General features: G+C 37.8%; 1 protein-coding gene across 3 annotated transcripts in view; it reads right to left on the bottom strand.

Moving 5' to 3' along the window:
- Nucleotides 1-2,429: 2,429 nt before the first annotated feature.
- LOC135303153 (cytosolic phospholipase A2 epsilon-like) overlaps nucleotides 2,430-19,891 on the bottom strand; it is a 58,321-nt gene continuing 40,859 nt past the window's right edge. The window contains exons 1-16 of one of the 3 annotated variants that reach the window (XM_064424570.1): nucleotides 18,812-19,351; nucleotides 17,348-17,390; nucleotides 16,822-16,885; nucleotides 15,357-15,499; nucleotides 15,111-15,200; nucleotides 14,356-14,393; nucleotides 12,615-12,750; nucleotides 10,620-10,756; nucleotides 9,222-9,444; nucleotides 8,284-8,398; nucleotides 7,339-7,476; nucleotides 6,961-7,068; nucleotides 5,932-6,123; nucleotides 5,293-5,462; nucleotides 4,104-4,290; nucleotides 2,430-3,223 (exon numbers count right to left, since the gene is read on the bottom strand). In XM_064424570.1, the coding sequence (XP_064280640.1) occupies nucleotides 3,015-3,223; nucleotides 4,104-4,290; nucleotides 5,293-5,462; nucleotides 5,932-6,123; nucleotides 6,961-7,068; nucleotides 7,339-7,476; nucleotides 8,284-8,398; nucleotides 9,222-9,444; nucleotides 10,620-10,756; nucleotides 12,615-12,750; nucleotides 14,356-14,393; nucleotides 15,111-15,200; nucleotides 15,357-15,499; nucleotides 16,822-16,885; nucleotides 17,348-17,390; nucleotides 18,812-18,846 (2,028 nt within the window). In that variant the 5' untranslated portion in view covers nucleotides 18,847-19,351 and the 3' untranslated portion in view covers nucleotides 2,430-3,014. Of the gene's footprint in view, nucleotides 3,224-4,103; nucleotides 4,291-5,292; nucleotides 5,463-5,931; nucleotides 6,124-6,960; nucleotides 7,069-7,338; nucleotides 7,477-8,283; nucleotides 8,399-9,221; nucleotides 9,445-10,619; nucleotides 10,757-12,614; nucleotides 12,751-14,355; nucleotides 14,394-15,110; nucleotides 15,201-15,356; nucleotides 15,500-16,821; nucleotides 16,886-17,347; nucleotides 17,391-18,811; nucleotides 19,352-19,891 lie in introns of those variants that run through there. The other 2 variants (XM_064424568.1, XM_064424569.1) reach the window with 2 other exon arrangements.

Raw genomic sequence — 19,891 nt, 5'->3', positions numbered from 1 at the left:
GCTGAGACTGCGCACCTGCCCCAAAGCACCTACCTCTGGCACTGCAGAAGGGTGGTCTCTCCACTCACAGGTAGAGGGAAATGAAGGCTGAAACGTGATTTTCTCTTCAAGGTTATAGGCACTGAATAAATGTTTTACACTTTTAAGCAACCTCATCACTTTTTTGAGGAAACCACAATGCTCTTGCCTACTGGTGAGCTGTCAATCTGCAGTCCCTTGTGGGGAAGTGACTGGCAGCAGCCAGGGACCATCTGCCCAGGACTCCTTTGGCCAAGGGCATCCCAACAGACCATCCAAATGTGCATACAAAAGCCTTTTTGTGGCTTTCATTGCTTTTAGGGATTCTGTGTTCTTTGCTTAAAGACACACCCGAAAGAAATTTTATCATCTCCATCTTACCTTCCATTTTGCTCTGTTCAGGCAGTAAATTGTCATTCAGCCAAGCAGACATTGCAGTGACAAATACTGCGTGAAAAAATTCCCAAATCAGCTGTGGAACCTATGAGAGAGTTTCCCATGTATGAAAAAGCTTTAAAAGCTCACTTTTTCAGAAATTTTGTTACTTTGTGCATCTGAATTAAGATGCTTCAGTGAGTGACCTCTAAGAGGATATATTTGGGAGGATGAAATAAATTTTGAAACCAATGTTACTTACTCCTCACATTCTCACATACTCTGTATCTTCACATTTATAAGACTTCACTGCACAGGACACTACACAGCATGCCTCATTGAGGGAATAGACAAAATCAGTATGCAAGAAGTTAAAAAAAAGGAGTTTGGGTTTTGGTTTTGTCTTTTTAAAATCAGCCTTGCTATTATAAAAATTAATCATCCATTTCAAAATAATCTCATTTCACTTTGTAATTAGTTGAGTACCCATTGATAAAGGTAATTTCAATGACAAGACATTTAACTTCCTAAAATATCTGGCACTTTAAGACATTCTAACCTAAGAACTAGATCCATCAAATGTCACCAGATAAATTTTGAAGACATTAAGGATTGGTAACAAACAGGTCACAAGAAGCAGCAGTAAAAGGAAGATAACCCAATGGAAAATATTCCTAGAGAGATGGCAAAAGCACTGTTACAAGCCTGAATGTTTTTATCAGTCATCTTAAATAACTTGAAATTAAAAATAATACTAAAAAAAAAAAATATATATATATATAACAATCACTATTGGTACTTACTTTCAAAAAGACAATATTGAAACACTGGGGAAACTGAAGAGCTTGAGAGTAGTAGGAACTCTCAGAGGGAAAGGCAGGTTTCATGTCAGCCAGCAGGACACAATAAAAAGCAGCATTAATCAGTCTCAGGCTGCATATTGCACCTACCTTTTTTCCATTGTCTTGTTGATCAACTTTCCCATATAAAACAAGGGAATCCTCCATCCTACTCCGTTTAATTTGCAGCAAAAAGGTCTAGGAAACCATGACAGTAAACCCAAAGTTGTCTCTAGAAAGGACCCAGAAGCATCCCTGAACTAGATATTCTAGTGTATTGAAGCAGAACTACAATTACAGCTGCCTCACACATGGAGGAACAATAATCTAGATTTAAGCATATAATATTGTACCTGAAAACAGGGTTAGACCATGCTCTTTTAAGAGTTTCACGTATATGAACACAATTAACATGCTCATAAGTGAAAAACATTGCCCTCTCCTCCTCCTCCACCCAAAATGCTCTTAGATGCCCCATCAGCTGGTTATTTTTTTAGGAATAAATCAAAAAATCATTTTCTACCATCCGTTACCTAGAACTCCATTCCATACCAAAAAAAAATTGTTGTTTCTGATGATAGTCAAGACTATCCTGATCTCAACACTAACTCTGCCCTGCTGTCTGAATTTCCTTGCAACAGTGGAAATCTTTTATTAACAAAAGGAAGATTATCCAAAACATTTGCTGAGCTCCTGTGACCAGTCTCTTCATGAATCACAGCTCCACAGTACAAGGCTGATGTTGTGAAAGACCAAGCTTGCCTGTTAGATAGTTGTGAGAGGAGTCTTGGCAACTACCGTCCCCCAGAAGACCTCTAGGATTTCTGGTAATGAGAAACCAGTATCCCAGAACAATCCCTGCAAAGACCATTTTCCTGTAAGTGTTGGACAGGTGTGAAAGGTATGTCTGGAAAGAATCCCAAAAGGGTCTCTTGCAATTGCCCTATTCTGCACAAACAGCTAGCAGCCACTTCCCATCTTATGAAACACTGGGAGAAATCACAAGGTCATCCTTCAGGAACAGTAAAGGCAGGTAAAGATGAGTGAGACAGGGCAGTCAGCAGAAACTCCAAAGAAAAGTGAAGGAAAGTTGGACAACGCATCTACTGCTTAGGCTGAATCTAAATGGTTCTGGGAACAGCTGCTCAGAAAGGACATGTTTGATCTCCTGAAACAAAAATTGTCTAATGCAGGGGTAACTTTTTATTGATGGAGAAAACTGTATAAATTTTAACAACACTGATACTAACTTCAGCAACTTATTTGTTTCTGAAGAAGACTTGTGAGGACAATTAAATAAAAACCTCATAGTGAACAGACAATCAAATCAGAGATGACAACCTTCAATAATTAAATAAGCAAGACCAGCATAATGAATTAGTCATTTACCAAAGAAATTCCAGTTCAAAGGATTGTTGTTCTGCCACACAGAAAACACACCATATAAATACTATTTTCATACAAATTTTAATGTGCCACATAATTCATTATTATCTTCCACAACATTATAATAATTTATATTCAATATCTATAACAATTAGTAAAGTAACTTGGTAACAAAACTAAAAACAAATTTACTGCTTTGAAGTTTGTTTTTGATTAAACCACTGGTAAATTCCAATCTGTCTGAAGAGCCATGTAAATAGGGTGGAGTCCAGAATGTCCTTAGGATGATGTGATTTCCACTGCAAGTATCACTGATAAGAATCAAACATCTTGACCTCACCAAACCATAGACAACCTAGAAATACCACATGAAAGATTGAAGATAGTGTGTGGTGGCTAATAATTCCTCTGCTTCCTCCGTGCCACTGCCAAGCGCAAGGCCTGAATAATCAACTTCTCATTGTTCAGGACGTTGTAATCTGTCAGTTTCACCAGTTTGTCAAAATTCTCTTCACTGAAACACACCTCTCTTGTTGTAAACGGGGAGAGGATGCTGGAGACATCAACTTTGCCTTCAGCCATCTCTTCAGGACTCCTTTCCTCACCTAAGGGGACAATCACAGGGAGATGCACCAATAAGGTTTGATTGCAGTATGTAGCTACTATCAGTATTTACATAATTACAGGTAGAAAAGGGAGACTGGGAAGGAAAGATATAATTTGCCAGAGGCAAGTAAAAATACTGTGCTAGTAGCACTGTATTCTTCAGCATCTGGATCAAGCCTCTACCCAAATAAGATTTTACATCATTTGACATTTATATCACTCAAACAGCTTGAAGTTAGAAAAACATTAGCAGCAGCAATGCTAGACCATTGCTGGGACAACAGTCTTTTTTACCCAACTAGAAAAGAATAAGCTAAAAGAAAACCAGATATTCTTGTGCTAGATAAAATAATATCCACCTCAGTTAAAGTTCAGGAGAAAAAATTGCACTCAGAGGATGTAATTCAATTAAAACCAAAGATCTCTGCCCACACAAGCCTCAGACTGGGAGATTACTTTTAAATATGTGAAAAAAACTTGAATGAATGGGTTTCACACCAAAACCAGCAGAAGTTCTTTCCTTGTCCTTGTTGGCAAGCAGCAGTGCATGACAAGTCCATTTCTATAGAGTAAAACATCTTGTGTTGAGAACCTACCCCTCAAGGTGTAGAAGTATCAGAATTTTTGCTTCCATACTATCTCTAGCAGTTCTTGTGAAATAAGTGCCTGTGCTTTAAGAATGCCAAGTGCTTTAAGAAAGATTCTGGAGTTCATATAGTTCAGATTTACTGACACAGAGCAGTAATATTTTTCAGTGATGAGACCGATGCTGGCATTGGAAAGGTCAGAGATGACAGTGACAGACACATTACGTATGAAATGGAAAGAATTCACTAGGAAAACAACATTTTATTAAAATTGCTATCACAGATGACTCACCAGGAGCTTTATATTTCTTGAAGGTGTCATTTACTAGGGGAAAGAAAAGCACTGTTGGAGCTTGTGGACTGTCAGCCTCTTCAAACACATAGCACTCCTTCAAGTTTTCCCTGTCTTCCTCACTTATCTCAATTTTGGGAAATGGAATTTCTTGGTCCGAGAAGTACTTCGCAATCTGATCCAGAGGCTGGATGAAAAAAAGAAGATATATATAAAATTATTACAATCAAAACTGCTAGAGACCTGGATATTTTAAACTGCAGCAGCTAAAAGAAATATCCTAAGGTTTGAATCTCCCTCCGGCAAGATATTAAATTTCAGATGGAAACAATCATAACCACACCAGACATTGCTCATCTTATTTTCCACATTGCTTTAGGCAAAACAAGAAAACAGTCACTTTCTCTGAACTTGAAAATTAATCCAAAACCCACAGGTCTGATTTTATGACTCCATTGAAAGAAGTTCAGAAGGGGAAGGCAAAGAAACTACAAGAATAGAGAAGGAACACATCAATCCAGATTACTCGGTATCATTGTCCTGACTTCTTCATTATTGACCACTTTCCCAGTCTGTCTGCTGCATAATTGGTGTTCCTTGATAATGACTCTCTGTTAATAAATACACTTACCAATATATCTTGTGACCTCATAAAAAACTTTAACAGCTATATTTACTATAAACCTATATTTATTTTTGTATTATTATCATTATATATGCAACACTATTATATTAAGTTATTAATGAATCTGGCATTAGCCCTACATTTCCATAGGAGTGGTATGAGATATAAAGGCCAAGACAGATTTTCTCATTTAGTCTGTTAAAGTGTTTTCAGGACTTTCCATTGCCTTTGTTATTTTTTCAGTACAAGGATAACCAAAATCAGTAGCAGAGTTTCAGACTATTCTATCAGTTTATAATATAATCCAGAATATAATCCATCAGTTTTTAAAAACTATTGTATCCACTGCAGTGAAGACCTTGATGATTTTGAAATGTCTATATCCATCATCTTCTAATATTCTTCTTAGTTACTGAGAAATCAATTGCCTAATGTTGTAAATAATAAATTAGATAATCATAATAATCTAACTCACATTCCAGTACTGAAAAGTTTTACCTGACAATCAATAGAGACCAAAAGACCATGAAGGAAAAAGATCTCAGATACCATGGCTTTTCTTACCAGTGTTTGGGACCCTCCACTGTAATTCAAATGGAGGATGACATCGACCTCCCTCTTCGATCTCAAAAGTGGTGGGTAGCTGGTATTAATGAAAAAGCCAGTATCAACCAGCGAGAGCTCATCGTTTGCCGTTTCCATCAGTTTATTTGGAAGGGAGTCTATCACTGTGTCTGAAACATAATTATTTCTCATTACTATAAATAAAACACCAGAATTGATTTCTCTTCTGAAGGAAGGTAAAGAATAAAGAATCGAAAATTTTGCCCTCACTCTAGCTGTACTCATTTACAGGAGTGACATGCTACTGCTTTCTCCTTCCCCCTTCCTGAGCACCTCATGCTGCTTTAGCCCTAGAGGGGAGATATCTCCTGCTGCCTTAGGCTGAGCTCACTTTATCACAGGCACATAATCCCCAGACAACCAGATAAAATTTCACTCTTCAACCTGTGCCCCCCCGCCACACCCACCCCCAAAATTGAAATGGTGTTCAAATCTGGCTTTCATGTTTTCCATTTGTAAAGAGAGAAGTGGCATTTCAGAAGTCAGTCTCAGCTCTTTCTCTTTGTTGGAAGTCCCAAGGGAATTCTGAAACCTAAACCTTCTTAGAATATTACTGAAAAACATGCTGGTTTACTGTGCCTTTCCAGGTAGAAAATCCTTCACTCTCCAGGTACTTGTTATGAAGCTGGAAGCCTCTGATAAAATTGGGATACTGTGCAATGGTTGGGCGTCCTGTTAAGACATCTCGCAGAGTAGAGGAGAAGACACTCGAAGGAGTGAATAGACACGTGTCTACTTCATAGGGATTCACAGACAGAAAGGGTTCTTCTGCTGCCAGATGGAAAAAAGAAATTTTATGTTTAGGATAGTTTTCTGAAATGACCAGTATTTTGAAAAATGGAGTGACTAATAATGACAGGTATCATCATCCCCCACTCCAAAGTTAATCAAACATAATTATAAGCCCTTAAGGTCTATGCCACCAAATAAAATTCAGCAATAGACAGTGAATTAAATGACCAGCTACCTGCAGGCAGCAGGCTGCCAGGCAGTAAGGATCACCTTCCACTCTAAGCTTCCTCAAATGATGCCCACCTCTACTGTACCATGTGGTGGAGGGGAGAGAGCAGTCCCAAAATACACAGGAGACCTGTCAATAGGACACCTTCAGAATGCATGTCAGTGTCACCCAGAGTCAGCATCAACTAAATTAGGAGACCAGTCACTACAGGTTCCCTGTGCAATTAACAGCAAGAGCAAGCTTTCCCCATGGTAGTTCAGTGGAGAAATCAGCCTTCTGCAAGAGCCGTTTTCTCTACCCATGTTATTACTGGCCAAGGAGGACCATATCCTAATTTAGCAATCTGAATATGTGGTTTTGATACAATATGATTTTTATATGTCCGATAGAGACTGGTTCTGTGTCTGTATGACCTTCAGGAAAATGTATAGGTTTTACACAGCTTTTCCAAAGAAGCACAATTTAGTTTTAAATCAGGCAGAAAAATAATTCTTAGTTGGCATCTCTGCTTTTCTTTCCTCATCTTTTACTCTCTGACTTTGACAGCATTTCTTTATGCATTAGACATCTTCAAACAACATAAACAGTATATACCAGTTTTTTTGGTGGCTTTTTTTTTTTTTTTGCAAAAAAACTTAAAACCTCACCTATATCTTTTACTCTGTCTCTGGTCCATCTGCACCAGAAATCTTCTGAATCAGCAGCCAAATTCCAGACATACATCACATCTATGGAAAATATACTACTCCACATGCCTATAGGGTGAAAGAGGAAGAGAAGCTGATTGATGGAGTGGCCTCGGAAGAATCTTAATTGATACCTTCAGTTCTTCCCATTGGATAGTTCCTTTCTGTCTGTATGGATACCTTTGTGGGCATACTTCATGAGTACATCCTTGCTAGTGTAAACTCACACTCGCTCAACCTGTCTGCCGGTGTCTTCCCAGTGGTGTCCACCACAGACCATGTGCTCGCCCATACCAGCTGTCTCTCCAGTAGACCACTTTTCCCCAAGGCAACAGTCACCTTGCATATAGCAGATCCGAGTCTCTGGGAGCTGCTTCACCATCCTTCCCATAAAGAACTGACTTCCAAAGTGCTCTGCACGAATAGATGCTCCGTATTTCAGCAGACCAACTTCATAAGGAGTGAACTCCAGCCACTCTATGGCAACAGCAGCCAGACCATGAAAAAGCAACATGTTAGACAACATGTTAGATCATACTAAACAGAAGAGTTTCCAGAAGCAAACCCAATGAGGAAGACACTGGCTAGTTCATAGCATGCCATTCACCAGCCATGGCTGTATCTGTATCGCTGGCAGTACTGATGCCATGAGGTCCTTCCACACTGTGGCAGGGCAGTTCCAGGCTGTGATGCAGCAACCTCCAGCAAAAAAAAACCCTGGTCTGAATGAAACCACAGGCACTCCCTTAACAGACTTAATCTTACCCCAAAGTATGTGTTGCTCATGCATAATTTGTTTCCTTTAGGGCTGTAGTGACAGAGAGCTTAGCATTCACTTGGTGTCATGTGCTTAGCTGCTTGTGTTAAACAGATACTGTGAAAATTAACAGTTGAGGAAATAGTGATTTTCCTGACATTTTCCAAAATTTCCAAGTTTTTTCTTTAATTGTTCAAAATAACACCACATGGAACCATATAAGAATTTGTTTTACTCCAAGTCTTTTGTGACAGGATAAATTGTGACTTTGACATCTTCTGTGGTATGTCTGTGTTTCCACTTTTAGCAAAATAAAAAACTCAAATTCTAAACACGAAACACATTTAGATTTTTATTTTTTTTAGTTTTGGTCACTATTATCTGAAAATCTAATTACTTTTTGGGGGTTTTATTTGCAATTACAATGAAAATACTGTTGCATTAATAAAGTTGTTTATATCCACATCATCTTAGTTTAGACCATTTAAATCATAAATTTGTCAAGAAATCTAAATCATAACCTTTACCTCTGAATGCCTGGGCACTATAGTTGGACTTGAGGTTGATGGCCACATAGATGGGCAGTGGGTTCTGGCCATTATCCACCGCCTGCCGCTGGTCCGAGAGTCTATGCTCGTCTTTCTGGTTTTGATTAAAAAGGGTTAATGGAATGAGGTGAAAAACAACTTGCATTTCAAATAACATAATGTGAATGATCAGCCCTATCTAGCCTTATCCAAGTTCTCCTTTCCATTCCCAGGTAACCGGATTGTTCTGAAATATCTGCCATGGGGTATTCCAAACTTGGCAAGTATCCCATAAGAAGCAGCCACACCCTATATGGGTTCTCAGATTTTGAGATATGCAGAGAAGCTGAAGTTCTTGCCTTGGCTGGGTCTTAGCAAAGAATTGATTGTATTTTAAGGTATTTTGCAAATATATGCATATTCAAGAATATATTCTATTGCACACAACAATTTAAAACTTCATTGTACAAACTTAAACCAGAAGGAAACGGTTTAAGATATATTATTTTTAAATTAACAAAATTTCTTAAAACTTGGTATCATATTTGTGAACCATTTCCATATGCAGGTCACTTTATAAATGCATATCTTCATTTATGCTAGAGAAGAAAATTATTTCAGATTTTTAAGTTCCTCTTTTAATCAGAATATTTTATGTCTAAAATGATTTATTTACAATTCAAAAAATTTTTTTCTCAGGGTACTTCTTTCTTTAAGGAGAAAACACCTTTAACTGGTATGACATGGCTGCTTCAGTTCAAGGTCAACCTCGCTTTAAATGTAGAGCAGTGTTCTGATAATGGATCTGAATATTTAATATTTAATCAACTGCTAAACTAATTATTTGCATCAGTAGTACGGAATGGCATCCAGGATTTATTTTCTTCTCCACTGTAACTATAGAAGCTCAGCAGTTATGTGGAAGAAAGGAGCAATACCTTATCATGTAGCATGGATTCAATGACAAGACCCCAAAGGTCTATAAAAGAAGTGTTATGTCCTTCTTTAGTCCTCTCCATCAGGTCATTGTAATAGTACTTCAGACAATCCAAAGAAAAACAGCAGATCTTGTTTTTAGTTACTTGCTTGCGAGCTTCCTTGATTGCATCCTCCAGATATTTTTGTGACCAATTAGCATCTTCATATAAGTTTGCCATGGTCCTGAAGAAATGTTAGTAGCAAATAGTGAAAGAGACAATGCTGTGGTTTGCTTTCAGAAAACAGATATGCAACCTGTTTGCCTGTTCCTTAATTCTTATGGGGTTCACACTTAAAATACTCTCATTTCGGGAGCAAACAAAACCTCCAAGCTTTCCTGGTTTGAATGTGATAAAATGGTCTCAAAAGTTACAGTGAAATTCAAGGGAGAAGAGAAACCAAGACCCAAGGCTATCAAATTCAAAGTATTCATCAAATCTATTCCTTTGAATATGGGGAAGAAGAAGGAAGGTGGGGAGTATTCTAGGGAGCAATCACTACTACTCTGCTCTAGTCCTGCATTTGTTCCTATATATCTGCTATGACTTGTGCCAGCAAGAAACCTGGGCAGTTTTGAGCATGTCCTCATATGACCATTCTTACTTGTCCCCTTGAAATCATAGCACAGACAGGTACATTCATATCTCCACATACATACAGAGAAGTTAAAAGAAAAACCTACCATTGAAGTTTGGACTTACATAAAGTGACCCACAACTCAGTGAAAAAAAATTCTCCACTTCCAAACAGGTGTAGAGGAGTGGGGGTACCTAGAACCTACTTGATTAAATACTTCAGTTATTTCAAGTATGACATCATCTGCTCTATGCCCACTGGGAGAAGAGAGCACTTCACAACAAGCCACCATATCTGCAGTCTCTCCAAGGTCAGTAACTCTATATCGTTTGTTGGCCTTTTGTGACAATATTAATTCCTCTAGCCCCAAATTCATCTTTTACCAGAGAGAGATGCACTGTAAATCCAAAATGGAAGTGAGAATAACCAGCAAATGGCACGCATAAATTCTTCTTCCCATCTTTCTTCAATTTCCAGTCTAAAGACAAATTCATTGTATTTAGTCTAAGGTATAACTGATACAATATGGAAAGGGAATAGAGCATTTAGATGAAGATATCAGGCATAGACTGAGTCAGTGTGCTGACAAAAGCAGTTGATGAGTGTGGTGATTGATCTCTTACTCAGCATGTTTTGTTTCTTTGCTCCAGGTGGACAGAGAGTAGATTGTGGGGAGAATAGAAATGCTTTTGCTTTGCTAAGTGCCATACAAGCTAATAGTATTGTACATAGTCAACAGTATTGAGCAGAGAACACATAAAGCTTGTTTGGGTCATTCTCACCATGTGGTACCCGATAAACCCCCGATGTAGGAAATGCAGTCTAAGAGGTTGAGTTTCTGGAGGCCCAGCAGGCTGCCGTACATCGCTGTGAGTGATCTCGTTCCTCCCCCGGTGGTCGTAATGGCCACCACTGGCACCTGGTCAACACAGCAAGGCAGAAGGAGCAAAAGCTGTGCATGAATTAGGCACAAATAGCCATTACTGCAGAAATCAGATAACAGGGCGCAGGCAGTGATACAAGCAGGGATGCTACTTGGGATGGAAAGGATGTGATTGTTGTAGAAGGCTCGTTTGCCACCTGACTGCTGCGAGAAGGAAGGCTTATGTCTTACCCTCTTGGATGGGGTGGGGAGGTGTTTACTTAACACACAACTGGAAATCTATCTCATCACCCTGGAATTTTTCACAAAGTGTATTATTAGAAGCTGTCACAGAAAGAAGACAGGATTTACCACACTGGAGCAGGTTAGGGATCCATGATGCTGCCTCTAACAATGACCAGTGTCACACAGGAATGCACAGCACCCTGTAATCAGCCAGACCACACAATAGCCAAAGCCTTCCTGGCCTCAGGCCATTAATTGCTTTATGTCCTGAAGCACAGTCATTGATAGGGTTTCCCTCTCCGAGAGCCAAGTGTAATTGAAGAGACAGACTATTCTTCTCCTTATCTTTTCCTGATCTAGTACACCCTTTGCTTCCTTTAGCATCCAGAGTGTGGATGCTTACACGCCCCATGGAAAATGTCTATTTATACATTTCAAGTATTAGCTTCTAATTTCTTAAAGAAATCTGTGTTCCAAAGTCTGTGAATAGAGCATGAAGGAAATAATTCTCCTGCTCTATGAAAAAAACAAAAGATCACAAAAATGACAAAACAGATGTTCTTTGTACCCTAAACTCTTTAAGATCTTAAATCTAGGAAATTTTATAAAATAATAATGAGGGAAAATCTCATAATCTTAACTAAAGTCAGAATAAACTCCAAAAATTATATTCTGGGGTTTACATTTTCTAACCTATTTTTTATAAGTTAAAACGCTAAAGGTTTTTTTCCCGTTCAAATGTAAGTCAGTTAATAAAGTAGAGGGGATATTTTCCCATATTTCTAAAGTTAAACTCATGAATAGGAGAACCACAGTAATTATACTGTTCAGAAAACAGTTTTCTATGTGTGAGAAATCTCTCAGACAGCTGTTAAAAATGTTCTTTTCAGTTTTGTTGAAAACTTTGTTTCCTGTACTATTCTCTGCTCTGAAATCCAAATTAATATTTTTGAATCATATTTTCCACAGCACTCTTTTTATTAACAGTCAGCTAAAGAATGTTCTTGCTGTTGGTATGTTTGTACTTTTCTGATTGTCAGCAACCCAGTCACGCACCAGCAGTTGCAAAGCTTATGACTCAATTACTAGGCAGGAACAGGGTCTAGAGTGATAGAGCTAAACTCACAGACATCTACAACTCAGCGATGCTGTAAGATCCACTCTTCTTCACCAGACTGATGGTTTTATTCTATCCCTCATTTTTCCCAACAATACAGCTGTTTTGCTGCAGACACCACTCCAAGAATTTTTATTCAGACGTCTGTGAAAATTTTAGTTTCTTCCTCAACACCCTTTACACACGTGCTATGGCCACCACCTTGTCTGTGTTTTAAGGCCCTCTGTTTTGCAGGCAGCATTGCCCAGCTCTTCCATGTCTGCCCACTATAAATTTTTCTCCTGAGACCCATGAGCAATACCCAGAATAAACCCAGGAATGGACTGTTTGAGGAGTTGTTTAAAAGTTTTTGCATCCATAAAGACATTATCCTGCCTCCCTGAACTGCTACATTAACAGGCCATGGCTTCTCTTGCTCATGCCTTGCCCTAGGTGACCATGCCTGGCCCAGACCAGCAGGACTAATTAAACTGGGATTTTATTTGCTGCTTGAATTTGTAAGCCAGGCCCTGATCCCCTGAGAACAGTTGCTGCCAGGTACTGTTGGCTTGCCTCATGCTCTTTCAGATCCTCTTCCAAATTAAGAATCTTTTTCAGAGCAGCAGCAACATATTTCTTCCTTTTCCGCAGGAAGTCCTGTTCCTCCATGCACAGGCTAAACCCCAAGCGCACATCCAGATTTCCTGAGCTGGAACAGACAAGGGGGCAAATTAAGGCACACATCATTTATATCTGATTTCAACATCTGTAGCACAGATAATAATAAAAGTCTGTAAAACAAGTTATTTCCAAGTCTGCATATTGATAAAGAAGAAAAATCAAGAAAACCCATTTCTACTGCCAGCAAGAAATAGCAGTGAGGATGAAGAAGAGTTTCCAAGGTACTTTAGATCTCTTGTGTACATGGACAAAAAGACAGGACACACAAGTGAGGAAAAGATCACCAAAAGGAGTAATTTCAAAAGGTTTTTTTTTTCTTTTCGGTATCCATTCCTGTTTATCACTATGACACCCTGGAAAATTCAAGTGACGGCATCATCACTTGTTCTCACATTTTGACAATCCACTAACAGCATTTAAAGTGAGGGTTCTAATGAGTTATGTGATGAAGCTTGAACTGCAGGGCAAGCATCACCCCCTACTCAATCTCTTGGGAATTCCAGCCTTTCACCTGTGTCCTGAACATATCCCTAGATAAGTATTCACAAGCTTCATCCTGCAACATACAAGAATATTCATCACTTTTTTCTTCCCATGTGCAGACACATGGAATTTTGTCCCTTGAGAAATGTTAAGCAAAGAAAATTCAGAAAAAAAGGTGCAAACCAAATCAAATTGCAGCTAATGTTATGTGCCTACAACAACATAAATACACTTATTACTGAGAATAACACTAAATATTGACCAAATCTTCTGGGTCACATCACCCTCTGGTGGCTGCAAACTCTGTCCTGAAAATAATTTTCACCAATATTTCACAAATATGAATGTTTCAAGGATTAATGCTACTAACTTCTCTTCTACAGCAAATTTGATTTATCACACAGTGTAATTTTGAAAACAGAATAAGGTCAAATGATTTACCCTACAAAACCAAACTCTTTTAGCAGTAGATTAACATTTTTCTTGCTTTCTTTCTATATTTGTGTCTGTTAAATATACAGGTCAGTATATTTTGTCATGGGCTGAGGTTGTACAGGTAGCTCTCCATTTACACAAAGTTTTCTTGTGCTGTGAAAATCCACCTCGCTTTTCTTCTGTATCTCATCCCGTAGTGGAGATGCTGTGAACCACAGGGAGTTTTCAGCTCTACCATAAAATGTCTTCAATTTTACCTATCACTGGTGCAATTCTGTCACTGCAAGGGAGTTTGCAGCAGTGCAGCTGGTCAGGTCTCTGCTCCCATTCTGCTCAGTGAAGCAGAAGGAGCAGAAGCCAGGCTACCCCATGTTTGTTTTGGTGATTTGGCAAAGTTGGTAGAGGTTATTTCAGTCCTTCTACAGATCTGATAATTGGCATAAACGGGGAATAAAATAATATGTGAATAGTACAGTTTTATTGATTTGAGAGAACACCAGGCATAAAGCCAGCTAAGTTACTCTGAGTGAAGGTCTCAGAGACTGGTGCTGAACTGCACAATGCTCGAAGTGCAGCAGCCTTGCACTTACCTCAGGCACCACGTGAGCACAGCACAGCACTCACGCAGTGTTCATCTCTGCACCTATCACAGAAAAAGCCTACATAACTAGCTTACAGCAGTCCTGGATGACAGGACACGAAGAGGCTATCTTACCATTTTCTCGCTGTCAAGCACAAGTGAAATGAATTATCCTGGAAAATGAGAAAGGTAAAGATAATTACTACCAAATTATAAAAAAAATTTCTTTCTTTCAAGCTGGGGCAATGCTCAGACTAAGAGAGGTGGTTCTCAAGTAATAAATCATATGGCTAAGGACGTTCTTTTTATACCATTAACCAAAGCCTCACTCCCTGCCCTGGAATCCAATTTTCTCTTCTCTAACAAACCTGTGTGTTTGGGGCAGGTAGTGTGCCACCAGCTTGCATGTTTACCACTTCCCAGTTTGCACATTTAGAAGGGGCAACAAGAATGAGAAAAGTTACCTTATCAAAATATTTAAAAAAAAATACACACAGAACCACCCCCAATATCAATATTTAGACAAACTAAAATCTGAATTAAGCTCATAATCTGGATGGGTCTTTTTTCAGTTCTTAGCCAGTATCCCCCCAATATATTTTAAAAAAAGTGGTTTTGAATGGGTGTGCATTTGACAGTAATTTCTTGTTCCTTGAAACCACTTAAATCTAACTGTAGGATGCAGGTTTGCAATGACTGTGGTATTATTAAAATTATTGTTAACATGTTCTTCCTTAAAGTTGAATATGGCAACCTTAAATTTTTTTAACATTTCTACTGAATAGCTGTACAATTTTATACAGTGATTTTGTTTACTTGGTAACTATTTCTAGCAGGACAATATTAAGCATATTTTAAAATACATATTTCAAAAGGTTCACAGCACTCACCTCTTCTAGTATTATTTCCTTCTGCAAAGGGAGTGAATTCAGGGGGAAAGAAAGGACTCCAGATTTCTCTGTTTCATTTCCATCAGCCAGCTAAAAAAAGTAAAAAAAGCAATTTGGTATGAACACATAAAAGGTTTATAATCTCTAGAACTTCTCCACTCAGAAGGCTAGCTCAGTCTACAAATTCTATTAATTTCTTGTTCTAATTTCATTTGAGTAATAATAACAGACAGAAGGAGAACTTACCTCTTCTGGTAATACGATATCCAGTCTTGTCTGGTCGTTGATGATGCAGTGAAATATGATTATATGAAGGCTGGGGCCAGAGTCCAGCAAAATCTTCTGGCTTCCTTCATGTGACCCTTTCACTGTAAATGTAAGCTCTGGGTCTAAACAGAGAGGCAAGGAACAAGCAAAATTTTAGCTATTACAAGCAAATATACATACCTAATTAAAAAACACAACCTTCACTTTTTGTTGCATTTTTCTTACACCACACTGACTAAGTCTACTCTGGGTAGTAAAAACAGGCTGAGAACTGATCTAAAATATCTTGATGAATCTATATAAATAATCAATGTACAGAATTCACAGATTTAAAAAATACTACAGCTTGCTATTTGTTAGCTGCTTTCCTTGAATAAATTAAACCAAGATTTTAATTTAGAGGAGTGTCAGTTTAGAGGCATTTTGGATTATTCATGTTACATAAAAGTAATTTATTTGATGTCAGTCTGTTCTGGTTCATAGCATACATTTTATAATATTAAGACTAACAAATAATTCTATAAACCCAAAACTCAGACTACTTGGAATGTGCCCCCACTTCACCAAAACTGAAACAACCTGAAGGCTGTGTTTCTTGTATAGAAAAGCCTTTATGTTTACAGAGAGATCTTATGGTGTTCTCCTGCAAGATCAGGACCAAGAGACATATAATTGTAGGTCACTAACCTTTCCTCCCCATGTCACATCTCAGTCTGAAACTTCCTATAATACAACTCAGTCATTGCTACCATTTTCTTCATAGAAGTCAATTTTCCATTCACAAATTAACTCAGAACAGTAATGAGTTTTTGAGATTTGTCCCAGGAGCAGCACTACACAAGCTCATTTAAATCAACTTAAAAACTAGTGAAGAATTCTGCTGTATTTGTTAGAGCTATATTTTACAGACAAAGTACTGTTTTGGTGATTCTGTGGTAGCACAGGGCTTCCCTGCAATTTGTAAAGACCCCTTTGATACAACTTTGCATTTAAACTTAGGTTTATTATATTTATTAAGGAACCAAAAAAAAGTCTCCTTCAGAACCCTAAATATGCACAAACTTTCTACATACTCAAACACAAATCAAACACATGGAATAATATTTCTACATATTAGTTATGATAATTTTAAAGAACCTACTTAGAAAAAATTGTTTTGAACAAACAATAAACAAAGAGAATGAACCTCATTTTTCCAAGGGTCTCAGTTTAGTATATGTGGCTCTATTTTTGCATCAGTTTAAGACTTTCCTCATAACTAAGCTCTTGATGAACTTGAATTTTGACAGATCCAATCTTTCTGCAAGGTGGGGCATGGCAAAACTAAGTATTATATGACACAGATAGGGCAATGTGCACAACAGATCATTAATTTTTTTCAACATCTGCTATAATGGCTGAATCACAACACAAGAACAATAGGCTAATGAAACAATAACCTCACTTGTGGATTGCTGCTTCAGCTTCCCTGTATCCACTCTAACCTCCAAACAGGAAACCTCACGTGCCTGCAGCAAGAGAGGATGAAGGATGATTGAGAGAAGTGTAAATGTCATTGCAAGTGATTCATACTGTTCCCAGCCAACCCCTCTGGTTGATCAATGAGCAAGACAATTATTATCTATTATTATGTCTTCAGATAACACGAGGACAATAATTATATGGTATTTCTTTCCAAAACTGAAATAAAGAGGAACAACTCATTAGCTGCTTGAATTTGGAGAGACAATTAAGTGAAGAAGATGAGCCCTATTCAAAATAATGAGTGTATTAACATATGGGACAATTTTTATGAGCATTGTAACACTTTCTTCATTCCTGATAGGCTCCTGATAGTTCTGAGCCTATCATTTAGAGAAGAAAGTAGGTGGCAGTGTTGGGTTTGGGACACAGATGAAATTTTCCAGAGTTAGAAGCATGAACATTTGTTATTCTGACACAAGAGAGATAATAATAAAGATGTACTTTACCACTAGTACTCCATTTGTAATAATGCCATCAGGATAGTCCAGACTGAAAAAAAAAAAAAGAAAAAAAAAGGAAAATAATGTCACAGGTGGGAAAACTCGGACAAATATTTAAGTCTATGGTTAACACATCAGTTCTTACATGACCTTTGAAATTTCTGACTTTAACATTCTCACTTAAAAATACTTTAAAGCTTAGGGTTAGATGATGAGCTGAATTGCAGTTTTTTCCATCCACTCACAATAGAATATGAAGCTGGATTTATACTCCTGTGGTCTTACACACTTGCTTCAGTAAACCATGCAATAAATACTGGTGTGAGACACATTGATTTTGAGGACAGCTGCAGCTGTTAAAACCATCTTGATTCTTTTGAGCATTACACAGTTTTACCCAGGTTTTTGTCTCTAATACAACTGCCTAGCTTTGCACAGTTTATAAAAATTTCCCTAATGGCAGGAAAAATTCTACTTACCTGTATGAAGTGATCTGCAAATCACATATGGGATTGTAATAGATATATGTATTATACATCTATTGTAAATTGTAAATACATGTAATGATACATGTATTTCTCCATCTAGGAGCAGGGGTGAATTCATATACTGCAGGCAACAAGTTCTATATTCTAAAATATTTTTCCATCAGAAAAATCAGGCAGTGTCTCATTAATGCTATCTCATAATTTACAATTTCATTAAATTACAGATGTAAATTCATATAAATCATATCATCATAGATTAATATAATCTCTCAAGAACTGAGACTGCACCAAAGGGAATACATACATATGTAACTTGAAAAGGACTGAGCACTGACTCCCCAGCCTGCTGCAGAGAGCATGAGCTGTTTATTCAGACTTTGCAAGCCATGGATTACAAATTTTGAGGTCTCATATAGTTCTGTATTTAATGTATGTATTTTATCTCAGCTGAAACTAAACAATACGATTCCTTTAAAATTAATGACATTGTTTTTATCCACTTAAAGTGAAAATTTACCACAACATTTAGATTTCAGTAGAAACACACATGATAGCATTCATTCAAAATTGCAAAACTCATAAACAGCTTAAAGTTTTGTTTCCAAGTCAGTATTTTCTTTAGGAGAATATTAATATTTCCTTTAAGAGAAAAATATGAACAGTCTAAATACATTGCAGAACATTCAGGAAGAACTTTCCATTATAAGAAAACATCAACAACAAAACTCCAGCAAACACTTCTGGTCAAAAACCCTCAGTTATAGACTTGAAAATTATGTAATTTTTTTTTTTAAAATGTATTTCTAAAGAGTTCAAAGAACAGTGGTCAGGAATTGGTAAAAATATATTCAGTGTTTCCATTTGCATGCAGGTAAATATATGTAAACATCATTTTTGTAAGTGTATATAAACCTAAGTTTCATTTCAGACACAAATTTTTGTACTTAATTACTATTTTGTAGTCAAATAGTTGTAACCTTACATGACATATGGTGTCACCATCCTCAAAGAGCTCATTAAAAATCAAGTAAAGCAAGAAACAGCATGACAGATATTAGAAGACTTCAGGCTGCATAGCCTGGTGGAATGAAAATGCAAAGACAGGTAAAGAAATCTGTTCATGGATGTAAACATCTAGTAAAGTGCAGTATAATTTGAGTTGCTGGTATCAGCAAAGTGTTAAGTTAGGTTCAAAGTTCGGAGGTCCAAGGCATGACCTTTAAACAGGGTGGCAGACCCTGCATTGCTGTACAGCACAGAGCAGAGCTTGGAAGGCCCCTGGGAAGAGCCAGGACACCTCGGTCATGAAGGACAAAGGGCTGAGATGTCTCTATTGGGTTGTCACCTCTGCTGCCACCGCTGTAAGGAAGCCCAGCTGCTGTTACTTGTTAGTTACTCCCCATGCTGCTCTTTTGACTTTTATATCCCAAATTTCAAGGCTTCTGCAAGTCACAGCATAAAACAGATGTTTTATTTTTTTTTTAACCTGGTGGTCCATACCTTTGTTTTAAGAAAAGAAAGGGCACTCATCTTTCTCTGAATCTTAGGAAATCACCTGTGGCTAGACACATAGCTGAGCTGGGTGCAGAAGACCTCAGCTTGGCAGGGATCTTTGAATATTTAGCCTACCTTTAGAGCACTGAATAAGTTCCACTAGTTGGGATTAGCTGGTAATTTCTCTGACAACCAGACTGCTGTTAGACAGCTCTCATCACAAAGAGTATGTTCCTGTTCTCTTCTCCATCACAGTTTGTGATTTGTGTGCTTTTTTTATTGAGGACCTCAGTTTCACTAGGAGAATTAGGAGTATATAATGACCTGTAGCAGGGAAAGACAAAAACAGAGACTCTGGGCATCCTTCCTCACTAAAAGTCTGTTGCAGGATTGCCTAAGGCTGCAGTGAACTCTATGAATCCAGAGATCATTTCCCATCACCTGGTATCCATCAAACTTCAGCCTTCTCCTTTTTAGATTATGCTTTACATAATGGAATGGGTAATTTGGAACAGGAACTTACAGTCATACAGATTCTTATATTGCAGTTCTCACTTAGAGCAGGCTA

Source organism: Passer domesticus, chromosome 6 (assembly GCF_036417665.1).
Source record: "Passer domesticus isolate bPasDom1 chromosome 6, bPasDom1.hap1, whole genome shotgun sequence".
Lineage (NCBI taxonomy): Eukaryota > Metazoa > Chordata > Aves > Passeriformes > Passeridae > Passer > Passer domesticus.
This window is presented reverse-complemented; position numbering and strand designations above follow the sequence as displayed.